The 20,672-nt window shown below is 49.2% G+C and overlaps 1 protein-coding gene across 1 annotated transcript in view; it reads left to right on the forward strand.

Moving 5' to 3' along the window:
* Positions 1-958: 958 nt before the first annotated feature.
* The window catches only part of LOC142497812 (IgGFc-binding protein-like), a 44,969-nt gene continuing 25,255 nt past the window's right edge, over positions 959-20,672 (forward strand). Inside the window, exon 1 of the mRNA XM_075606162.1 lies at positions 959-1,036. Coding sequence (XP_075462277.1) covers positions 985-1,036 — 52 coding nt within the window. The 5' untranslated portion in view covers positions 959-984. The remainder of the gene's footprint in view (positions 1,037-20,672) is intronic.

A 20,672-nucleotide genomic window follows, 5' to 3' on the forward strand; every position in this document is an offset into this window, starting at 1 on the left:
GATTGTTCAAAATCCACACACAGATTCATCCGCGAGGAGAGATAGAGATATTCCCCCTCCCCCCCTTCCACCTCCCTTCCCGATTAACCCGCGTCTGGATTTGCAAAGATCCAGCCATGGATAAAAACAGAATAAAATAGAATAAAAATCCGAAACTGCAGATTTGCTTTTTCGAGACTGATTCGTTGAAATGCACGAACCAAAGGAACCGGACGATCCAAATCCGCAAAATGAATATTGCCCATCATTTCACATATTTTGCACACCCACTTACATTGCAATAAACATTTGTGGTGTCACATTCTTAAGACAGGATAATATTTAAAAAATGCCATACTGTAGTTAGGCGAGCTAAGGATCACCTGTTTACATGCAGATAGTAATCCCTACTACTATTACATAAATCAGTTTTCCCAATAGGCTTCACTGGTTCCATAACCTAATTCCCAATCTGAATCAGATAATAACTTTATTTCATATATCTTATTTGGGACTCAAAGCACTTCCCAATTAAAGTGCACTGTGCAGTACACAGCATCATGATCTTACAATCTATGTTTTTGGTGCTTGAGGGGGATAAAGTGACTTGCCCAATGTCACAAGGAGCTGACACCGGGAGTTGAATCAGGATCATGATTCAAACTGTCAGTGTTTACAGATTTGGTGTCTTTCCTCACTGAGCCACTCATTATATCATGTAGGCTCGTCCTACACACAGCAGGTCTGTCATAACCCTCAACCGTACCTCACTTTGATAAGCTAGGTTCACACTTTTACATTAGTTGCACTGATTACCTTCTTAAAAGACAAGATAGCCAAGTTACACCCAACATTTGTCTTCATAAATTGCAACAGAAACCATCTCTAAAAATGTAACAACTGTATGGTTGTCAATATATTGAGAGATATGACACAACTTTTTCTTACTATGCTGCAAATTGTAACACTCTTCTATCCTTCCTACTTTTTCCTTTCTCTGCAGCCATGGGTAGAGTAACACTCCTGCAGCTGTGGGCCTTACTGGCGTTCCTATGTGGTGAGTACTATTACTATTTATCTTTTAATATCAGACAGTATATTTAACCCTTCACCTATTCAGTGTCACCCAGATCTGTAATACATTGCAACCTCCACAGTAGGTTTCTGTGTATATTGACATAAGCATGGTTGTAACTCTGTTTCAAACGCCTAACTTTATTAAAGTAATCCCAGAGGGAAAGGACATTACCTTTCCTATAAGGTCCAGGGTGGAACAGTTCACCTCGGCCCTTTAATCCAAATGGGCAATCATGGCCAGATAGTGCCCTGTCCTGATAGGATTCTTACTATCATAGGCTATTCTTTTCTTTTTTTTATTATAATAAAAAAATCTTTTTGGGCCATCCATCCCCCTGCTCCATTGCTCCTCCTACCCAACCCACCTCTAGACTTTCCAACTGCTCCTCCAGATTTCTTCTCCCATCGCCACTCTTTGTTGCTCCTCCAAACTAACCCACCTCTGGACTTCACACCCACTCCTTTAGGTGGTCTGGAGGAGCAAAGGAGCAGGGGGGATGGGAGGTCACCTCAAGATCTCTCCTCCCACCCCCCTGGATAATATTTAGCTCCCTCTCACAGATGGACCTTTCAGCCAAACCAGCAAGGTAATCCAAGAAATCCCCGATCTCTAATTTGGCAAGATGCCAAGAATGATTGGCATTCTGTCATTCAACAGTCTATTAATGCCAGGAATTTTGACCAATCAGAGAGCAGGGATTTCAACAATGCCCAGAATTTTTAAACGTTTAACCTATAATCTTCCACAATGACTATCTTCGTATGGTGAGGCTGGTGCTGCTGCCTACAAAATGTTTTTAAAATACTGAGTAGTACAGCAAGACATGAGTAACATCATTCAGTAATGTCTGTTCTTTTGGTGGCCAGAAATAAGGTGTTGGACACTGACATCGGATCTGGTTCTATTAATGTGATGAGTGAAAAATGTTTCCATACTGTAGCACCTTCATCGAATGTAAGAAAAGTGGTATTCTAGTTTACTTGCGCAAGCTTCTCAAACTCAGTCCTTCTCTATTATATGTTTATTCTGAATTATTGATGCACAAAAATAATGGGGAACATTTATTTATTTATCAAATATTTTACTAGGAAGTAATGCACTGGGAGTTAACTCTAGTTTTGAAGTATGTCCTGGGCACAGAGTTATGATGACAATACTGTACATGGTTACATTAAATGAACAGATGCTATACATTCAATTTAGAGACATTTCATGGCCAGTTAGAGATATTTTTAAGGGCATATGTAATATTTACAGACAGGATTCACATTGTATTGGGAAAGGTAGGATAGGCCTGCAATGTGTTGTTAGAAGAAGCCCTGCCTCAAGGAGCTTACAATCTATAAAGCCGGGTATCTTGAAACTGTGGGTACAGGGGATGAGAGGGCTGGTGAGTTTCATATTGTAATAGAGCAGCTGTAACATTACCAAACATCAGCGGACAGCAGCAAATGGCTCAAACCCTTTGGCTGCCCTTCAGCTGCCGTCAAAGGTTGTCCGAATTAGTGGCGACCCAGATATAGACTCAAGGGGTTCAGTATGAATGCAGCTGTGGTATCAGAGTCCTTTGTCCTCCTGGGTCATTAACTTTCCAGTGAGTGGGGCTGATGAAATACATAGCAGTAGAAAACACAGACATTAACCCTTAGCACACTCGTTCTGTGCATGATATGAGAAACTAGCTGATATACCCGGCGTTGCCCGGAATTTACCCCCCTTCCCAGATGGGTCCCCCCCCCTCCTTCACAGCTGCGGTCTCCCCTCCCTGCACTCCACATGACTGTCCACCCCCCTGCACTCCACAAAACTGCCCCCCCTGCACCCCACATCACTCTCCCCCCCTGCACCCCACCTCACTCTCCACCCCCCTGCACCCCTCATCACTGTCCACCCCTTGCACCCCACATCACTGTCCATCCCCCTGCGCCCCACATCACTCACCACCCCCAGGCATCCCACTTCACTCGTCACTCCCCTGCACCCCACATCTGTCTCTCCCCCCCTGCACCCCACATCTGTCTCTCCCCCCCCTGCACCTCACATTATCCCCCCCCCCCTGAACCGCACATCATTGTCGTCGTCCCCATGCATGACCCCCCCGGTCCTCGCTAGCAGCGGTTTCAGATGTCCCTCTCCTCGAAATGTAAGGTGAGGGATTCAGGGAGGAGAGGGACTCTGTGGTGTGGTGTGGCCGGCCCCGTCCTCCATCTGCGGCCGTAGTGCAGCATGGAGCGATCAGTGGCCGGGCAGGAGCGAGAGAGGGCCGGGACTCCAGTTGGTCTCCCGCGTGGCGTCACCTCCCGCCCCTCACACCGCTGGCTGCAAGCGGGGAAGCCAGGGGGAGAGTGTGCTCGGTAGGAGCGGCTGTTAGTGTTGTGACCGGGGGGAAGGGGGTTTGTGGTGGGGGAGAGGTGAGGCCTGCGCCGGAGCGGCTGTTAGTGTTGTGACCGGGGGGAGGGGGGTTTGTGGTGGGGGAGAGGTGAGGCCTGCGCCGGAGCGGCTGTTAGTGCTGTGACCGGGGGGAGGGGGGTTTGTGGTGGGGGAGAGGTGAGGCCTGCGCCGCAGCTGCTGTTAGTGTTGTGACCGGGAGGGAGGGGGGTTTGTGGTGGGGGAGAGGTGAGGCCTGCGCCGCAGCTGCTGTTAGTGTTGTGACCGGGAGGGAGGGGGGTTTGTGGTGGGGGAGAGGTGAGGCCTGCGCCGCAGCTGCTGTTAGTGTTGTGACCGGGAGGGAGGGGGGTTTGTGGTGGGGGAGAGGTGAGGCCTGCACCGCAGCGGCTGTTAGTGTTAGTGGCCAGGTGGTTGTGGGCGGGTGAGGAGGAGAAGAGAGTGGCCAGAGGCTGAGTGACCGACCCACGGACCAATCAGATTCACCACATCTAGCAACAACACCACAAATTTAAATTTTATATATTAAGATGTTGACGATTCTTTCGATCAAACTTTCGAAGAAGCTTGAGACACCCATCAAAATGTGAATTAAACTTTTGGTGCCAACAGTTCTAGTGAAATGGCCCAACTACTGTAGTTCACAATTCTCTATTTTGCTTTTTGAAAGTGATAAAATAGCAGCCGCACAACATTGACCATTTTGTTTTTCATAATGTTGGATTATAAATGTGGCTGGGGGGAGGGGGAGTCACATGACCAATGCAGGTCATACTAGTCATGTGAGTCACATGACCAATGCAGGTCATACTAGTCATGTGACCTTGTTATTTATTCTATTAACGTAAACGTTTGTGAACATTTCAAAAGATTGACATTTTCACCAAATGTGAAAAAAAACTAAATTTTGTGCCTTTTTTACAAAATTGGAAAAGTTAAAATGTTAAAAAAAACTGTGTAAATATTTGTTGAACAGAGAAACGCAAAGTTTGCACATTCCTACAAATAAGTGTAAGCATTGTATTTTGTTTGCTCTTCTGATAATGTAATTACAATGCTACTATTCCAGTACAGTCTGTACCATGCACACAGGCAGTTTTAATACTGCACTTGTATGTTTCCCAGTATTATTACCCTTTGACGTTACAGCCCTGATCCTCTTGCACACACAGCTCTGTTACAGATCTGACACTGCATAATGCTCTTCTCTTTCCAATAGCTTCAGCTTGGAACGGGATGTATCTGCACATCAGAAATGATAACACAAAAAGTACTGTAGTTCTTGCGGGTGCTGAATAGAGATGGGCAAACCTGTCTGAATCCAATCCGTGGAAAAGTGCGGATTGTTTTACCTAAACCCATTTCACAAACCAAAATCCGCCTGTGGATTAGGTACTAAATAAATCTGAATTAATTCATTTGAATCTGTTATTGAATCTAATCTGCTCAGATTCCATCTTGAAATCAAGGATAGAGAAGGAGTTTGATTTTAGTAGCGCGGTTGCTTGCGTGCATCCCCTCAAACTGCCCTCTGAATAATTTGGGGAGAAATGCCTGTGCCGAAAAAGGAGAACACCTGAGGTACTCTGGGAAATATTCTAATGACTATGCAACGTACTGTATATTTAAATGCATCACATCTCACTCTTAATAGAAGAATATCCATAAGAACTATATTGAGTTGGGAAGCCTAAACACCTATTGACTGGAAAGGTGTACTGGTGTCAGACCCAAAAGAACAAGTACCCACAACCACTGCTTTTCTTGGCAGCAGCTCTAGCAGGGTGAACTAAAGCAGCTGATGGCTACCTATGCATCACTATCTTCTAACAGCATATACATTATCATATCTCCCACGGTACCTCAGCACATCTCCTTAAGTTATTTGGAAGGTGGTTTGAGGGCATATCCTGTATCTACAACAAGAGACATAAAGTAGTTTAGTGAGCAGACTTCTGGCTTGCTTTGTGTCAATATTGTTGTACATAAAGTGACTCCAGAGTTTAAACATTGCACTTTTATCCAGCTCTATGTGCTGCCTCTCCCCGTTAGCTACGCCACACACATATCTCTGATCATGCACTGTGATTGCATTTGCCATATTCTGTTGGTATAATTCTGATACAACCACATACAGCTCCCGAGACCCCTGCTTCATTTCTATATAAAATAAAAACAGCGTTATCGCCTGTTAGAATTATGCAGAGATAGGCTGCGGCTCCGCTACTGCTGAGCTCACTCATGCTTGGAGAGCTGTGATGTCACCAGCTCTCAAGCATGAGCGATCGCTGTCCTGCAACATTTTTAGAGCAGGAGTGGGGGGTGGGGGGTGGGGGGGAGTGGGGGGGGAGGGGAGGGGAGGGGGGGAGGGGAGGGGAGGGGGGGCGTGGCTATTACAGAAGGGTGTGTAATTGGCTGTATACAGGCTGTCTGTGTTTCTGTGTATCTCTCTCTCTCTCTCTGTCTCTCTCTCTCTTTCTGTGTGTGTATATATATATATATATATACAGGCATACCCCGCTTTAAGGACACTCACTTTAAGTACACTCGCGAGTAAGTACATATCGCCCAATAGGCAAACGACAGCTCACGCATGCGCCTGTCAGCACGTCCTGAACAGCAATACCGTCTCCCTACCTGTACCGAAGCTGTGCGCAAGCGGGGAGACTATAGAGCCTGTTACACATGCGTTATTTACATCAGTTATGCACGTATATAACGATTGCTGTACAGTACATGCATCGGTAAGTGGGGAAAAGGTAGTGCTTCACTTTAAGTACATTTTCACTTTACATACATGCTCTGGTCCCATTGTGTACGTTAATGCGGGGTATGCCTGTATATATAGCCCTCTTTCCTGCTGATATAGAGAGACTACTAGTGCTGTATGTACCTGCTGGCTCAGCGAGATCTGGGCCTCCACTATCTGGGAGGCTGGGGTAACAATATATTCTTGGCAGCGCCTCCACTTACCCAGGATCCCCAATAAGTAAGATTCCCCTAGGTAAGAATAATGATAACAAGACTCAACGTTGTAACCTTTTACTAATAAGTAATCGCAAAACCTTAGCGTACACAGCTATTAGGGATAAAACACATATAGTCACAGTACATGAATAGCTGATATTCAGTAAATAGACACCAGTGGCCTGGCCACTCTCCACATTGAGTAATGTCCCTTCCCACCACCGCATGCACCCCACACCGTGTCCAATGTATAGACTCAGTCCCTTGGTCACTCAACCCAGTGTCCCCAAAGAACCCTCCCCCAAGGCGGGATCAGCGCCTGAAGGTACCGGTGTTGGTGCACTTATTAAATACCTTCCGGCTACTCCAGCAGCCGGTAACAGACATCGAAAAGGATCCGCCAATCCAGCGTAGTCTCTCACGAGTTTGGAAATGTCCAGCAGCTTGAGCCCAAACCACTGATCGCACACTGCCGCTCAGGAAGAACACTGTGTCCCTGTCTGCTAATACAGTAAGGGAATAGAATGTCTCTCTCTCTAGGGCTTTCCCTGCAGCACCACAAGCTAATGGTGACTCAGGGTCTGCACTGGGCCTGAGGGGGAATCTGGCCTACGCAGGTGGGTCACTGACCCCCTGCACAAACACAACCTTTCCCCTTGCTCCTCCGGCACCCTCTGCTAGCGTGGTCTCTCCCCCACACTTCCCTTTCCTGCCTGCCAGCAATCCCTTCACTCCTATTCGTTCCCTGGTGTCATGTGGCTCTGCTGAGGCTCATGGGAATTGTAGTTTTACTTCGGAGCCTCCTGGTTATTGGCCAGCCGTTCGCGCGCTTACACTGCGCATGCGCGAACTCTCTCCGTGCCTCCGGTCGCGCATGAGTATTGCGCAATGCCCATTACAACATGGCGGCGCCCTGTGCTATCGGGCCGCTGCGGAACCTCCGGACGCTCCCTCACAGCACCCCCTGTGATTGCGCCCTGCAGCGGAGGAACAGAGGGGAAACCAGAACACCCCTACATATCTTTCTCTCTCTCTCTCTCTCTCTCTCATATATCTCTCTCTCTCTCTTATATATATATATATATATCTCCCCCCTTCCCTCATCTCTCTCCCCCCATCGTGCTCTCTCCCCGCCATTGCTCTCTCTCTCTCCCCCCATTGCTCTCTCTCTCCCCCATTGCTCTCTCTCTCCACCCCATTGTGCTCTCTCCCGCCCCCCCTGCGCTCTCCCGGCCATCCCCCCTCTCTCCCTCCTTGCTTTCTCTCCCTCCCCTTGCTTTCTCTCCCCTCTCTCTCACCTTCCCCTCCTCTCTCCCTTCTCCCCCCTCTCTCTCTCCCTTCACCTCCCCTCTCTCTCTCTCCCTTCTCCCCCCCCTTCTCTCCCTTCTCCCCCCTCTCTCTCTCCCTCCCTCCCTTCTCCCCCCCTCTCTCTCTCCCTTCTCCCTCTCTCTCTCCCTCCCTTCTCCCCCCTCTCTCTCCCTTCACTCCCCCCTCTCTCTCCCTCCCTTCTCCCCCATTGCCTCTCTCTCCCCCCATTGCTCTCTCTCTCTCTCTCTCTCTCTCTCTCTCTCTCTCTCCACCCCATTGCGCTCTCTACCGCCCCCCACCCCCTGCGCTCTTCCGGCCATCCCCCCTCTCTTCCCCCTTGCTTTCTCTCCCCCCTTGCTTTCTCTCCCCTCTCTCTCACCCTCATCTCTCTCCCTTCTCCCCACTCTCTCTCTCCCTTCTCCCCCCCTCTCTCTCCCTTCTCCCCCCCTCTCTCCCTTCTTCCCCCCTCTCTCCCTTCTCCCCCCTCTCTCTCTCCCTTCTCCCCCTCTCCCTTCTCCCCCCCCCTCTCTCTCTCCCTTCTCCCCCTCTCTCTCTGCAAAAACAAAACAAAAACAGCGCTACATTTATCAAGGACCAAAAATTAGTGCTGTTTGTTTGCACCTGGAGGGGGGAAGAGAGAGAGCTGGGAGGAGGAGGGGGGGGGGGGGAGTCAGCTGGGGGGGGGGAGAGAGTTTTGTGTTTGTTTTCTATTTATGTTTTCTTTTAATGTTTTATTCAGTTGAACAGGACTGCAGGGGGGGGGGGGGGTGGGGAGAGAGACCAGAGCCCACTTCACATCTCTCCCAGCCCCTGCACATCTCCACAGCCCCCCTCACATCTCCCCAGACCCCCTCACATCTCTCCCAGCCCCCCTCACATCTCACAACTCTCCTAGCCCCCCTCACATCTCACATCTCTCCCAGCCCCCCTCACATCTCTCCCAGCCCCTCTCTCCCAGCCCCCCTCACATCTCACATCTCTCCCAGCCCCCCTCACATCTCACATCTCTCCCAGCCCCCCTCACATATCACATCTCTCCCAGCCCCCCTCACATCTCACATCTCTCCCAGCTCCCCTCACATCTCACATCTCTCCCAGCCCCCCTCACATCTCACATCTCTCCCAGTTCCCCTCACATCTCACATCTCTCCCAGCCCCCCTCACATCTCACATCTCTCCCAGCCCCTCTCACATCTCACATCTCTCCCAGCCCCCCTCACATCTCACATCTCTCCCAGCCCCTCTCACATCTCACATCTCTCCCAGCCCCCCTCACATCTCACATCTCTCCCAGCCCCCCTCACATCTCACATCTCTCACAGCCCCCCTCACATCTCACATCTCTCCCAGCCCCCCTCACATCTCACATCTCTCCCAGCCCCCCTCACATCTCACATCTCTCCCAGCCCCCCTCACATCTCACATCTCTCCCAGCCCCTCTCACATCTCTCCCAGCCCCCCTCACATCTCACATCTCTCCCAGCCCCCCTTACATCTCACATCTCTCCCAGCCCCCTCACATCTCACATCTCTCCCAGCCCCCCTCACATATCTCTCCCAGCCCCTCACATCTCTCCCAGCCCCTCACATCTCTCCCAGCCCCCCTCACATCTCTCCCAGCCCCCCTCACATCTCTCCCAGCCCCCCTCACATCTCTCCCAGCCCCTCTCTCCCAGCCCCCCCTCACATCTCTCCCAGCCCCCTCACATCTCACATCTCTCCCAGCCCCCCTCACATCTCACATCTCTCCCAGCCCCCCTCACATCTCACATATCTCCCAGCCCCCCTCACATCTCACATCTCTCCCAGCCCCGCTCACATCTCACATCTCTCTCAGCCCCCTCACATCTCACATCTCTCCCAGCCCCCCTCACATCTCACATCTCTCCCAGCCCCCCTCACATCTCACATCTCTCCCAGCCCCCCTCACATCTCACATCTCTCCCAGCCCCCCTCACATCTCACATCTCTCCCAGCCCCCCTTACATCTCACATCTCTCCCAGCCCCCCTCACATCTCACATCTCTCCCATCCCCTCTCCCAACCCCCTCACATCTCTCCCAGCCCCTCTCCCAACCCCCTCACATCTCTCCCAGCCCCCCTCACATCTCTCCCAGCCTCCCTCACATCTCACATCCCTCCCAGCCCGCCTCACATCTCTCCCAGCCCCTTACATATCTCTCCCAGCCCCCCTCACATCTCACATCTCTCCCAGCCCCCCTCACATCTCACATCTCTCCCAGCCCCCCTTACATCTCACATCTCTCCCAGCCCCCCTCACATCTCACATCTCTCCCATCCCCTCTCCCAACCCCCTCACATCTCTCCCAGCCCCTCTCCCAACCCCCTCACATCTCTCCCAGCCCCCCTCACATCTCTCCCAGCCCCCCTCACATCTCTCCCAGCCTCCCTCACATCTCACATCCCTCCCAGCCCGCCTCACATCTCTCCCAGCCCCTTACATATCTCTCCCAGCCCCCCTCACATCTCACATCTCTCCCAGCCCCCCTCACATCTCACATCTCTCCCAGCCCCCCTCACATCTCACATCTCTCCCAGCCCCCCTTACATCTCACATCTCTCCCAGCCCCCCTCACATCTCACATCTCTCCCATCCCCTCTCCCAACCCCCTCACATCTCTCCCAGCCCCTCTCCCAACCCCCTCACATCTCTCCCAGCCCCCCTCACATCTCTCCCAGCCCGCCTCACATCTCTCCCAGCCCCTTACATATCTCTCCCAGCCCCCCTCACATATCTCTCCCAGCCCCCCTCACATCTCTCCCAGCCCGCCTCACATCTCTCCCAGCCCCTTACATATCTCTCCCAGCCCCCTTCACATATCTCCCAGCCCCTCTCACATATCTCTCCCAGCCCCTCTCACATATCTCTCCCAGCCCCCCTCACATCTCTCCCAGCCCCTCTCACATATCTCTCCCAGCCCCCCTCACATATCTCTCCCAGCCCCCCTCACATATCTCTCCCAGCCCCCCTCACATATCTCTCCCAGCCCCCCTCACATATCTCTCCCAGTCCCCCACACATCTCTCCCAGCCACCTTCACATCTCTCCTAGCCCCCCTCACATCTCTTCCTCACATCTCTCCCTGCCCCCCTCACATCTCTGACAGTCCTCCCTCCCCCTTCATGCCTACCTGGGTGGACACAAGCACAAGGAGGGCTCAACCGGCTGAAAGAATTTGCCGGTAGTAGACTCTCTTGAATCAGAGCAGGAGGTGAGGAGCGGTGAGGTAGCAGCAGACAGGAAGTTCCGGGTCAGGCTGCTATATGACGCACCTCCCCTGCAGTCCTGCTCTGACTCTCACTCAAGTGATTCTACTATTGGCTAATACTTGAAGCCCGCTGCCGCATACCGCCGCCCCACCAAATACATACAAAGGAAACCTCCATCTCCTAAATACATACAAAAAACCCTAACCCCCCAAAACATACGAAAAAAACCCTCACCCCACAAAAATACAAAATCCTCCCCACCCCCCAAATACATCAAACTCCCCCATCCCTCAAATACATACAAAATACCATCCCACCTCACAAATACATACAAAAGAAACCCCCACCCACAAATATATACAAAAGAAACCCCCACCCACAAATACATACAAAAGAAACCTCCACCCACAAATACATACAACCCCCCCAAATACATTACAAAATACCATCCCACCTCACAAATACATACAAAAGAAACCCCCACCTCACAAATACATACAAAAGAAACCCCCACCTCACAAATACATACAAAAGAAACCCCCACCTCACAAATACATACAAAAGAAACCCCCACCTCACAAATACATACAAAAGAAACCCCCACCCACAAATACATACAACCCCCCCAAATACATTACAAAATACCATCCCACCTCACAAATACATACAAAAGAAACCCCCACCCACAAATACATACAACCCCCCCAAATACATTACAAAAACACCCCCAAATACATATAACCCATCCACCCCCCAAATACATACAACCCCCTCAGCCCCCAGATACATACACCCCCCCCCACTGCCCAAATACATACAACCCCCCCACACACACATACACCCCAAATACATACAAAAAACTTTACCCCAAATACATACAACCCCCCACCCCCCAAATAGATACAAAAAACCTAACCCCACATACATACAATCCCCAAACACATTAAAAATACACCCCCACCCTACAAATAAATACAAAAGAAACCCCTCACCCCCCAAATATTTACAAAAGGCCCCACCCCCAAATACAGATCAAAAAAAAACCCTCCCTCAAAATATTTTTTTTTAAACACCCACCAAATAAATACAAAATACAGACTTACCTACCTTGGGGATGGTCTGCCCCAGCTCTCCCCCACCTGCTGCTGCTGGCCTCTTGCCGGGCTTCCCTCTCTCCCATCCTGTGCGTGCCTCCCTCACTTTCCCGTGCCAGGCCTCTGTCTCATGCAAGTGTGCACGCCAACATCAGAGAGAGGCCCTGCGTGGGACATTGAGGGAGGCCCACAACTGGGGAGAGCCAGGGCCCATGGCCAGACAAAGCAGTTGGGCCCTTCTTTGCCCAGCTGCCAGTTCCTTTCGTTGCCACAGGGCCCCGGATCTCCCGAGCAGCGCACCTCCCTCACTGTCACTGTCCCAAGCCAAGCTTCTGACGCCGGGCCTCTTTGTCATGCTGGTGCACGCCGTAACCAAGGCCCAGCTTCTGGCGCACGCCGACATCAGAGACTCGGCGCAGGATAGTGTCAGTGAGGGAGGCCTGCAGCTAGGGGGAGCCGGCTGCCCGGCAGCAGCGAGAAGGCAGGAAGCCGGGCAAATAAGTTGAGCCCGGCCAGAGGTTAGGCCCAACTTTCAATGCCGGCTAGGCTCTCCCCCCTGTCGGCGGCCCGGATTGTAACCTGCCATCCAGCATTTACCCGGTCTCCCTTACAATCTATCCTAAATATTGCTGACAGAATCACTTTACTCTCTCCTAAATCTGTCTCGGCGTCTCCCCTGCTGAAATCCTTCTCCTAGCTTCCGATCAAATCCCGCATCTCACACTCAATTCTCCTCCTCACTTTTAAAGCTTTACACTCTTCTGCCCCTCCTTACATCTCTGCCCTAATTTCTCGCTATACAACATCCCAACTCTACCCTATTCTACTCTATTCTCTCTACCCCTTTTGTTCCTAAAGTCCCCTCCCACCTTAAACCTTTCTCACTCACTGCCCCACACCTCTGAAATGTCCTTCCCCTCAATATCTGACTGCCACCCTCTCTATCCACCTTTAGGACCTTTCCTCACCTCTTTAACGAAGCATATGAGTAGCTCCGTGGCTGATGCTATACACTTCATACATTGACCTTGGCCCCTTGCAGACGCACTTACCAGAACGCCCTCCTACTGTCTCTGTACGTTCATCCTACTTACCAATTAGATTGTAAGCTCTTTGGGGCAGGGACTCCTTTTCCTATTGTTACTTTTACTGATGCAGCGGCCGTTATTCGAACACTTCACGCGTCATGTACATCGGAATCCCGATTTGAAACCGCGGGATGAATTCCAGCCTTCCCGTACTAAGATGCGAGCGCGGCGAGTGCAGAAAAACGAATTTTAGTGTTCTGGCTATTAAAAACATGAAATTGACATACCGTATTTCCTCGATTCTAGGATGCACTTTTTTTCCTATTTTCACATTGCTAAAATAGGTCTGCGTTTTAGAATCGATGTATTAAAAAAAAAATCAGCTAGGGGGCGCTGCTGCAGATGCCGGCCGGATATTCACAATGTGCATGAAAAGCACATGGCTGCGATCACCCCGCCCCTCCCCTTCCCTTCCCATGAGGTGCACAGGGATCGGAAATGCCTGCCAGGGCACATCAACATTGCCCAGAAGCCCACCCCCTCCTGAATCCCCCCCCCCTCCTGAATCCCTGTGTGAAAGGCAGGAAGTGCAGAGGTAGATGTGTCTCTCTGTGGGTCTCTGGATATGTGGATATGTGGATATGTGTGTGTGTGTGTGTGTGTGTGTGTGTGTGTGTGTGTGTGTGTGTGTGTGTGTTTGTTTGTCACTCTATGTCTCTGTGTGTGTGTGTGTCTCTGTCTGTGTGTCACTCTCTGTGTCTCTCTCTGTGTCTCTCTCTGTCTGAGTGTGTGTATGTGTCTCTGTGTGTGTGTGTGTGTCTCTGTCTGTGTCTCTGCTATCAAAAGCAAGAGAGGAGATTGTTAGAACATGTTCTTTTTACTTTAAGGAAAGCAATGAGTACAGTAAAAAAGGGAGATTGGTAACATGATAAAAAGGGGCCACTAAATGTAAATAGCTAAAATCCCCCCCACACTGCCACTGCCCCTGCCATATCTGTCTCTTTCTCTCTGGTCTGTGTGTTCTCCTCCACCCCCCCATTCTCTCCCCCCCCCCATTCTCCCCCCCCCCATTCTCTCCCCCCCCCCATTCTCTCCCCCCCCCCATTCTCTCCCCCCCCATTCTCCCCCCTCCATTCTCTCCCCCCCCATTCTCTTCCCCCCCCCATTCTCTCCCCCCCCCATTCTCTTCCCCCCCATTCTCCCCCCTCCATTCTCTCCCCCCCATTCTCTCCCCCCCCCCATTCTCTCCCCCCCCCATTCTCTCCCCCCCCCATTCTCTCCCCCCCATTCTCTCCCCCCATTCTGCCTGTCGCTCCCCATTCTGTGTCTGCCTCTCTCTCCCCATTAGTTGTTATTGAAGTGTCATGTGACCCTGCTAGTTAAAAAAAATAAACAAAAAAATTCTGCACATTTAATACAGCGAGATTTTTTTTTTCCCCAATTCTTTTTATTAAATCAAGGGTGCGTCTTAGAATTGATGGCGTCTTACAATCGAGGAAATAGGGTAGTAACACAGTAGCACAGTACTGTACACATTACAATTCATCCATTTGATTGCAAACGAAGAAACAGAATCCATGAAATTCAAACAAAACATCCGCGATAAGCGCAGGTGCCTGCGGCGATTGGCCGCGCTCATGCTGCGTGGGGAACAGCAGAGAACTCAAAATCGGCGCCGTGATGTGTTCGAATAACGGCCGCTGCATCAGTATGTCTGAAGCGCTTATTCCCATTATGTGTTATTTGCATTATTGTATTGTATTGTATGTCTTTATTTATATAGCGCCAAAAATGTACTCTGTGCTTCACAAAGAATACAGTATAGGGAATTATAATTATACAATAAGTGCAGCAAAATCAGACAATAGGAAAGGAAATCCCTGCCCCAAAGAGCTTACAATCTAAGAGGTTTAATGGGAAACTTATAGAGACAGCAGGTGAGGGAGTAAGTGCTGTAGATGGCAGTGCTTGGTCACAATGGTGGTAGGAGTGACTGAGTGTGGGACATTAGCCATGAGGGCAGGCTATTGGGATGCTTGATTTGTGGGGTAAAATTTAAGGAACGTCAGTGTTAAATGAAAAGGTTAACACCATTTACAGGGGAAGAGATGGCAGGGAGGCATGAGTGAGATCAGGTGTGTATGTCTGGGTTCAGGCTTAGGGAAGACCCCCAGCAGCAGGAAGGAGTAGATAGAGGGTGTGTGATCTGAGGATTTGTGGTGGGTGTTTTTTATTGACGGGTAAAGAAGTTGTTGGGAGAGAGGTGTATAAATAATGGTGCAGTGGGGAGTGGGGATGTTGTAGAGAACAGAAATGCTCACAAAGGAGTGAGGAAACGGTAAACAGAAAAAGAAATAGAGAGGGCATAGTGAGATGCAGGAGGAGAGAGTTCCAAGGTACTGGAGGATAAAAGTGTACAAATAAATCACAGATGTTAAAAGTTAATGTCTCACAGTGGCAACGTTGTAATGCAGAGTTATTATTATTTATTATTTATATTAAGTCATGTATATTACTGCTGTCAAGCACTATGTACATTAATAGCACTATATAAATAATAATATACATACTCAAATTATTTTCTGCCCTTCACTAATGTCTGCTTGTCCACTGGGCTCTGGCACTGCACTTCTATATTGCTAATCACCTCTGCTGTTCTAGTAGTAACTCCACTACACACTGCACTGTATATAGAAGTAGTAGTGTCACTGCTTCTGAATCAAGTTCCAATCCCAGTGTCAGTTCTCCTTGTGACCATGGGGAAGTCACTTTATCTCCTTGTGCCACAGACATGGAAATAAGATTGTATGGTTTCCGGGGCCAGGAATAATGGTGCCTGGAAATTTATATCTCCAGTGCTATCTATGAAAACATGTGTTTTTATAATATTGAGAAAAAGCTGGACCTACATGTCATGCCCTAGATCAGGGATGGCCAACTCCAGTCCTCAAGGGCCAACACAGGGTCAGGTTTTCAGGATATCCCTGCTTCAGCACAGGTGGCTCAATCAGTGGCTCGGAGGCATTAAACTCTTATTCAGTTCAGTAAATATCAAAAACGTTCCTTTTATCACATGATATAGCGTCAGTTGGTTGTAACCCAGGGATGGAGTATAAGTCTGACATTTTCAGTGTCATAGTTTAACAATATGGATAAAATATAAGTAACTAGAGAAGGGCATTATCAGGTACAGGGGCCTATGCACTAAGCGCCGGGGGAAAAATTGCCGGGCTGTTTAAATCGCCAGTTTGGACAGCATTGCTATCACGGTGCAGAAAGCACAGAATACCTGCGATAGCAACATTTGCCAAACTGGTGAGTAGCCGGCGACGTAATGCTCGCCCCTTTGAAAAGGGCTCATCTGGCGATTTATTTCTGCTGCAGAGAGAGAGAGGAGCCTCTCCATGCGCAAATCTTGCCAGAGATCAAACATTTTTAATATAAAATGTAATACTAGTGTATTGTAGCAGGGGGTCTCCGGAGCAGAACCTCATTGATTTGATGTCTGGGGACCCCCTGCTTCCCAAGATACAGGCCCCATTATGGGGTGCTAGTATCTCCTATGCATTTTATTCCCACAGTCACGTGACGTGGGACATTTAAATGCATAGGAGATTAACCCCTGTCTGTCCTTTCTCTCATTGCTCTGCATAGCTTCTTGTAACCTCTATGTGTGCAGTCCTATGCTTGGCTCTCCTGTGTTTTCCAGCTTCTGTTCCTGCTCCTGCTTACCCCTGGATCTCCCTGGCTTGAACTCTGCTTGTACTGGATTACCCTGCTCTCTCCTGCCCTTGAACCCTGCTTACGGATACGACCTTGCTGACTTCTGTTATCTCTGGTCTCTGGCTTACGGACACTACGATTCTGCTCTCTATAACCCCTGGACTCTGGCACACGGACATCACCATCCTTACTCTGAAACCCAAGGCGTTGCAAGTATAACTAACCATCTTTCTACAGGCCCGGCAACGCCATACCACACTCCGGACACGCCCTTACTGCTGTGGGTGCGTGGTAAAACCCTTCCCACCTCAGTACTGGGGACTGGCCAGGTCTGCGGGCATACAGGTGTTACAGAGGTTAACACAGAGTTACAAGAATCTATGCTCAGCCAAAGTGCCAGTGGCACAGCTGAGCATATATACAGTGGCGACACTGTTTATTTGAGCACGGCCGTAGCCGCGGTGTGGGGAAACCGACGGCAAGCCGGCGGCTCGTTTGGGGCTTTCCCTGGTGCGTGCGGCGCGTCACTCTGGCGCCGGTCACACGGCCCAGGGTTCCCCAGCATCCCCGAAGGCTGCAGAGGCAGCAGAGGTAAGGGGGACGCTGCACGCAGCTTTGCGCAAGCCAGGAGCTTTGCGCAAGCCAGGGGAGCCAGCCAGGGGTTCGGGGAAGGGGAGGGGGGCATTTAAATTAAATGCGCGGGACGGGGCTTATTCCGGCTCGCTCGCGGCTCAGTTTTGGCGCCAGCCGGAATAAGCCCCGTTCATAAGGGGCACAAAACGGGCAAATGCTCAAATAAACTGTGTCGGGCCTGTAGGCAGGACTGCCCAATCCCATGGAGGGGTAGAGCAGAGGAGCGGCCTCTGTGTAAGCTGTGATAGGGTAAGAGCAGGAGGTAGGTATGGGTGATGTAGCTGGTTGGACTCTGTTGCCACGGAACTCGAGTGTCGAGCGTGCGCCGCGCGCTGATGACGCGCCACATGATCCGAAGGTGGAGGTTACCCTTGAGGCGTCTGGGGACGTCGGAAGTGCGCGTCTGCGTGGGGAATTTGTTACCCCAGCGGCTATCTGCTATGGTAATGAAGCTTCTTTAATGTAATTTGTATTAATAGTGTGCGGGAGCAGGGGGTCTCCTGAGAAGAACCACATTGATTTCAGCCTCGGGGACTGCCTGCTTACCGAGTTACAGGCCCTGTTATGGGGTGCCGGTATCTCCTCCAGTATTTAAATCCCACGGTCATAAGACGCGGAAGATTTAAAAATGGCGGATGTACCGGCAACCGATGGCCCATACGGGGGCCTGTAATTCGGGAAGCAGGGGATCCCTGAGGCAGACACCAAAGCGGTTCAGCTCAGAAGACCCCCTGCTCCCGCACACTATAAATAAAAATGACATTAAAACAGCTTCATTACCTTAGCAGATAGCCGCTAAGGCAATGAAGGGGTTAAGGCACAATAGCAGGTTTATTGAGGGCAGATGGGGTGAGAGAAGTGGGTACTTGGCCCTTCACTCACCCCCTCTGCCACTAATAAACATTACAATATGTACTAACCCCCAATAAACAACTCACCCACCCCCTGTGCCTCCACATAAAAACATTTTTAAAAAATTCTGCACAAGATAGAGGCCAGCGTGGGTCCCCGTGAGTGTCTGTGGGCCTCCAGGTGATCCCTGCAGGTGTCCGTGGGCCTCCACGTGGTCCCCGGTTGGTCCCGCAATGGTCCCCGGTTGGTCCCTGCTGGTGTCTGGGGGTCCTTGGGTGGTCCCTGTTGGTATTTGGGGGCCCTCAGGTGATCCACGTGGGTCACCGCTGGCCTGCAGTACCAATCCTGTTGGAAAAAACAAATGTTGAACACATTGCAATAAATAAACCTCCACACCCCCCTCCCCCCACCAATACATACAGTATAGTAATGGGCAAAATAACTATTATCCAGATATGGATAATAGATCATTTGCCCATTATTAAATAAAACATTACCCAGTCAGCATAAATAAAGTAAATAAACCTTTCTAGTTACCCCTGCCATCATGAAGGGCGTTCTGGTCAGCATACTGCAGGTCCATGTCCTCAGATGGCAGAAAGAATACAAGAAAAAATACAATCTAATGGCCCCTAAACCCTTAATCACCGTAGCGGTAAATAACCGCTATAGTAATTAAGGGGTTAACCCAACTTTCCCCACCTACCCACCCAGGAGGTCTAACCTTACCTCTACCCATTGATTAGCATAGTGGTACATCATACCCATATAATATGGGCATGATAAGCCACTATAGCAACCAATGGTCACCCTAATCAAAAAGCATGAAGGCTAATAATACACAATATTAAAACATTCACAAGCTCCTAAACACCACTATTAAATAAATAAAAGCACTAGCCAAACAGTTCAATAAATAAAAGCACTATTCAACCAACGCAATAAATAAAAGCACTAGGCAACCAATCAATTAATGAATTTAAACCACTAGTCAACACATCAATTAATTAATAAAACCACTAGGCAACACATCAATTAAAACCAGTAGCCAACAAAAGAAATTATTCAATGAAAATGCTAAACAATCAGAAAATGAAATTAAAACAAGCCATCATATTACAAACAATTTAAACCAAACAATAAATACAAAAATAAAAATACAACAATCAATAGAAAAAACGCTTTTGCCTAAAAATGCATTGACAATCACTGTATTTATCTGTACCCTAAACGGCCACACATTAATATATTATCAGTCAATGAGCAATGAAAAATCTAACGAAAAAATACAATAAAAAAACCTGAAAAAAAGACATTTCCATACATTCAAATTTTATTAGATCTTTTGAAGCGTTGGCCCTTCGAATCCCGGCGATTCAGGAAGCGACATCATCAAAGTCAATCCGACGCCACCCACCTTGAAGATCCGGAACAGGTATCAAAATTATTCTTTCTTTTATCTTCTATCACCTTCTTCTTTCTTCTTCTGTAATTGTTTCTATCTTTTCTTTAATCTTCTATCTTCATCTGTCAATCCATAGCCCCATGGTAAATCCACAACACGATGTTGTCTCGTCGGCTTCTTGACGTAAAATGAGACCTCATGGCCATATATATGGCCTGTGACGTCACATTTTCAGGTCAGATGGTACAGCTCCAATCTGATTTGACGCTGTATCATGTGCTCGCCTCTTTTTTATTTTTGTTAAGGATGTGACATCCTCTCCAAGGGAGGTACGTCACATCCTTCAAACCACATGGCTAGATCACATGGTATTACAGCCAATGGGATTGAAGACAATCCCATTGGTTACTGTACCATGTGATAGGTTACATTAGTTCAAAAGGATGTGACGCCATCCCTTACAGCGATGTCACATCATTTTGGGGGGCCCGGGACGCCAGTGCCCTTTGTCCCCCACTGTTGGCGGCCCTGGATATACCACTGTGCCAATCAATGGGTAGAGGGTGGGTATAGTGGGTCTTGGGTTGGTGCTTAGTCCTCCCGGCTGGGTAGCATGGAACAGGGTTTAAGCCCTTATTTACTCTAGCCGTTATTAACCACTAAGGTGATTATGGGTTAGGGGCCATTAGATTGTATTTGTTCATGTATTCTTTCTGGCATCGGAAGACATTGACCTGGAGTATGCTGATTAACCCACCCTTCATGATGGCAGGAGTAAGTAGAAAGGTTTATTTACGTTATTTGTGCTGGCTGGCTAATGTTTTATTTTATTTTATAATGGGTAAATAAGCTATTACCCATATGTGGATAATAGTTACCAGGGGACCACCTGGAGGCCCACAGGCACTCGCAGGGACCACATGGGGACCCCTGCCAGATCTGGTATTAATCCTGTGTATAATAAAATAAAAATGGTTTTATGTGGGGCA

Source organism: Ascaphus truei, chromosome 6 (assembly GCF_040206685.1).
Source record: "Ascaphus truei isolate aAscTru1 chromosome 6, aAscTru1.hap1, whole genome shotgun sequence".
NCBI classification, from domain to species: Eukaryota; Metazoa; Chordata; class Amphibia; order Anura; family Ascaphidae; genus Ascaphus; species Ascaphus truei.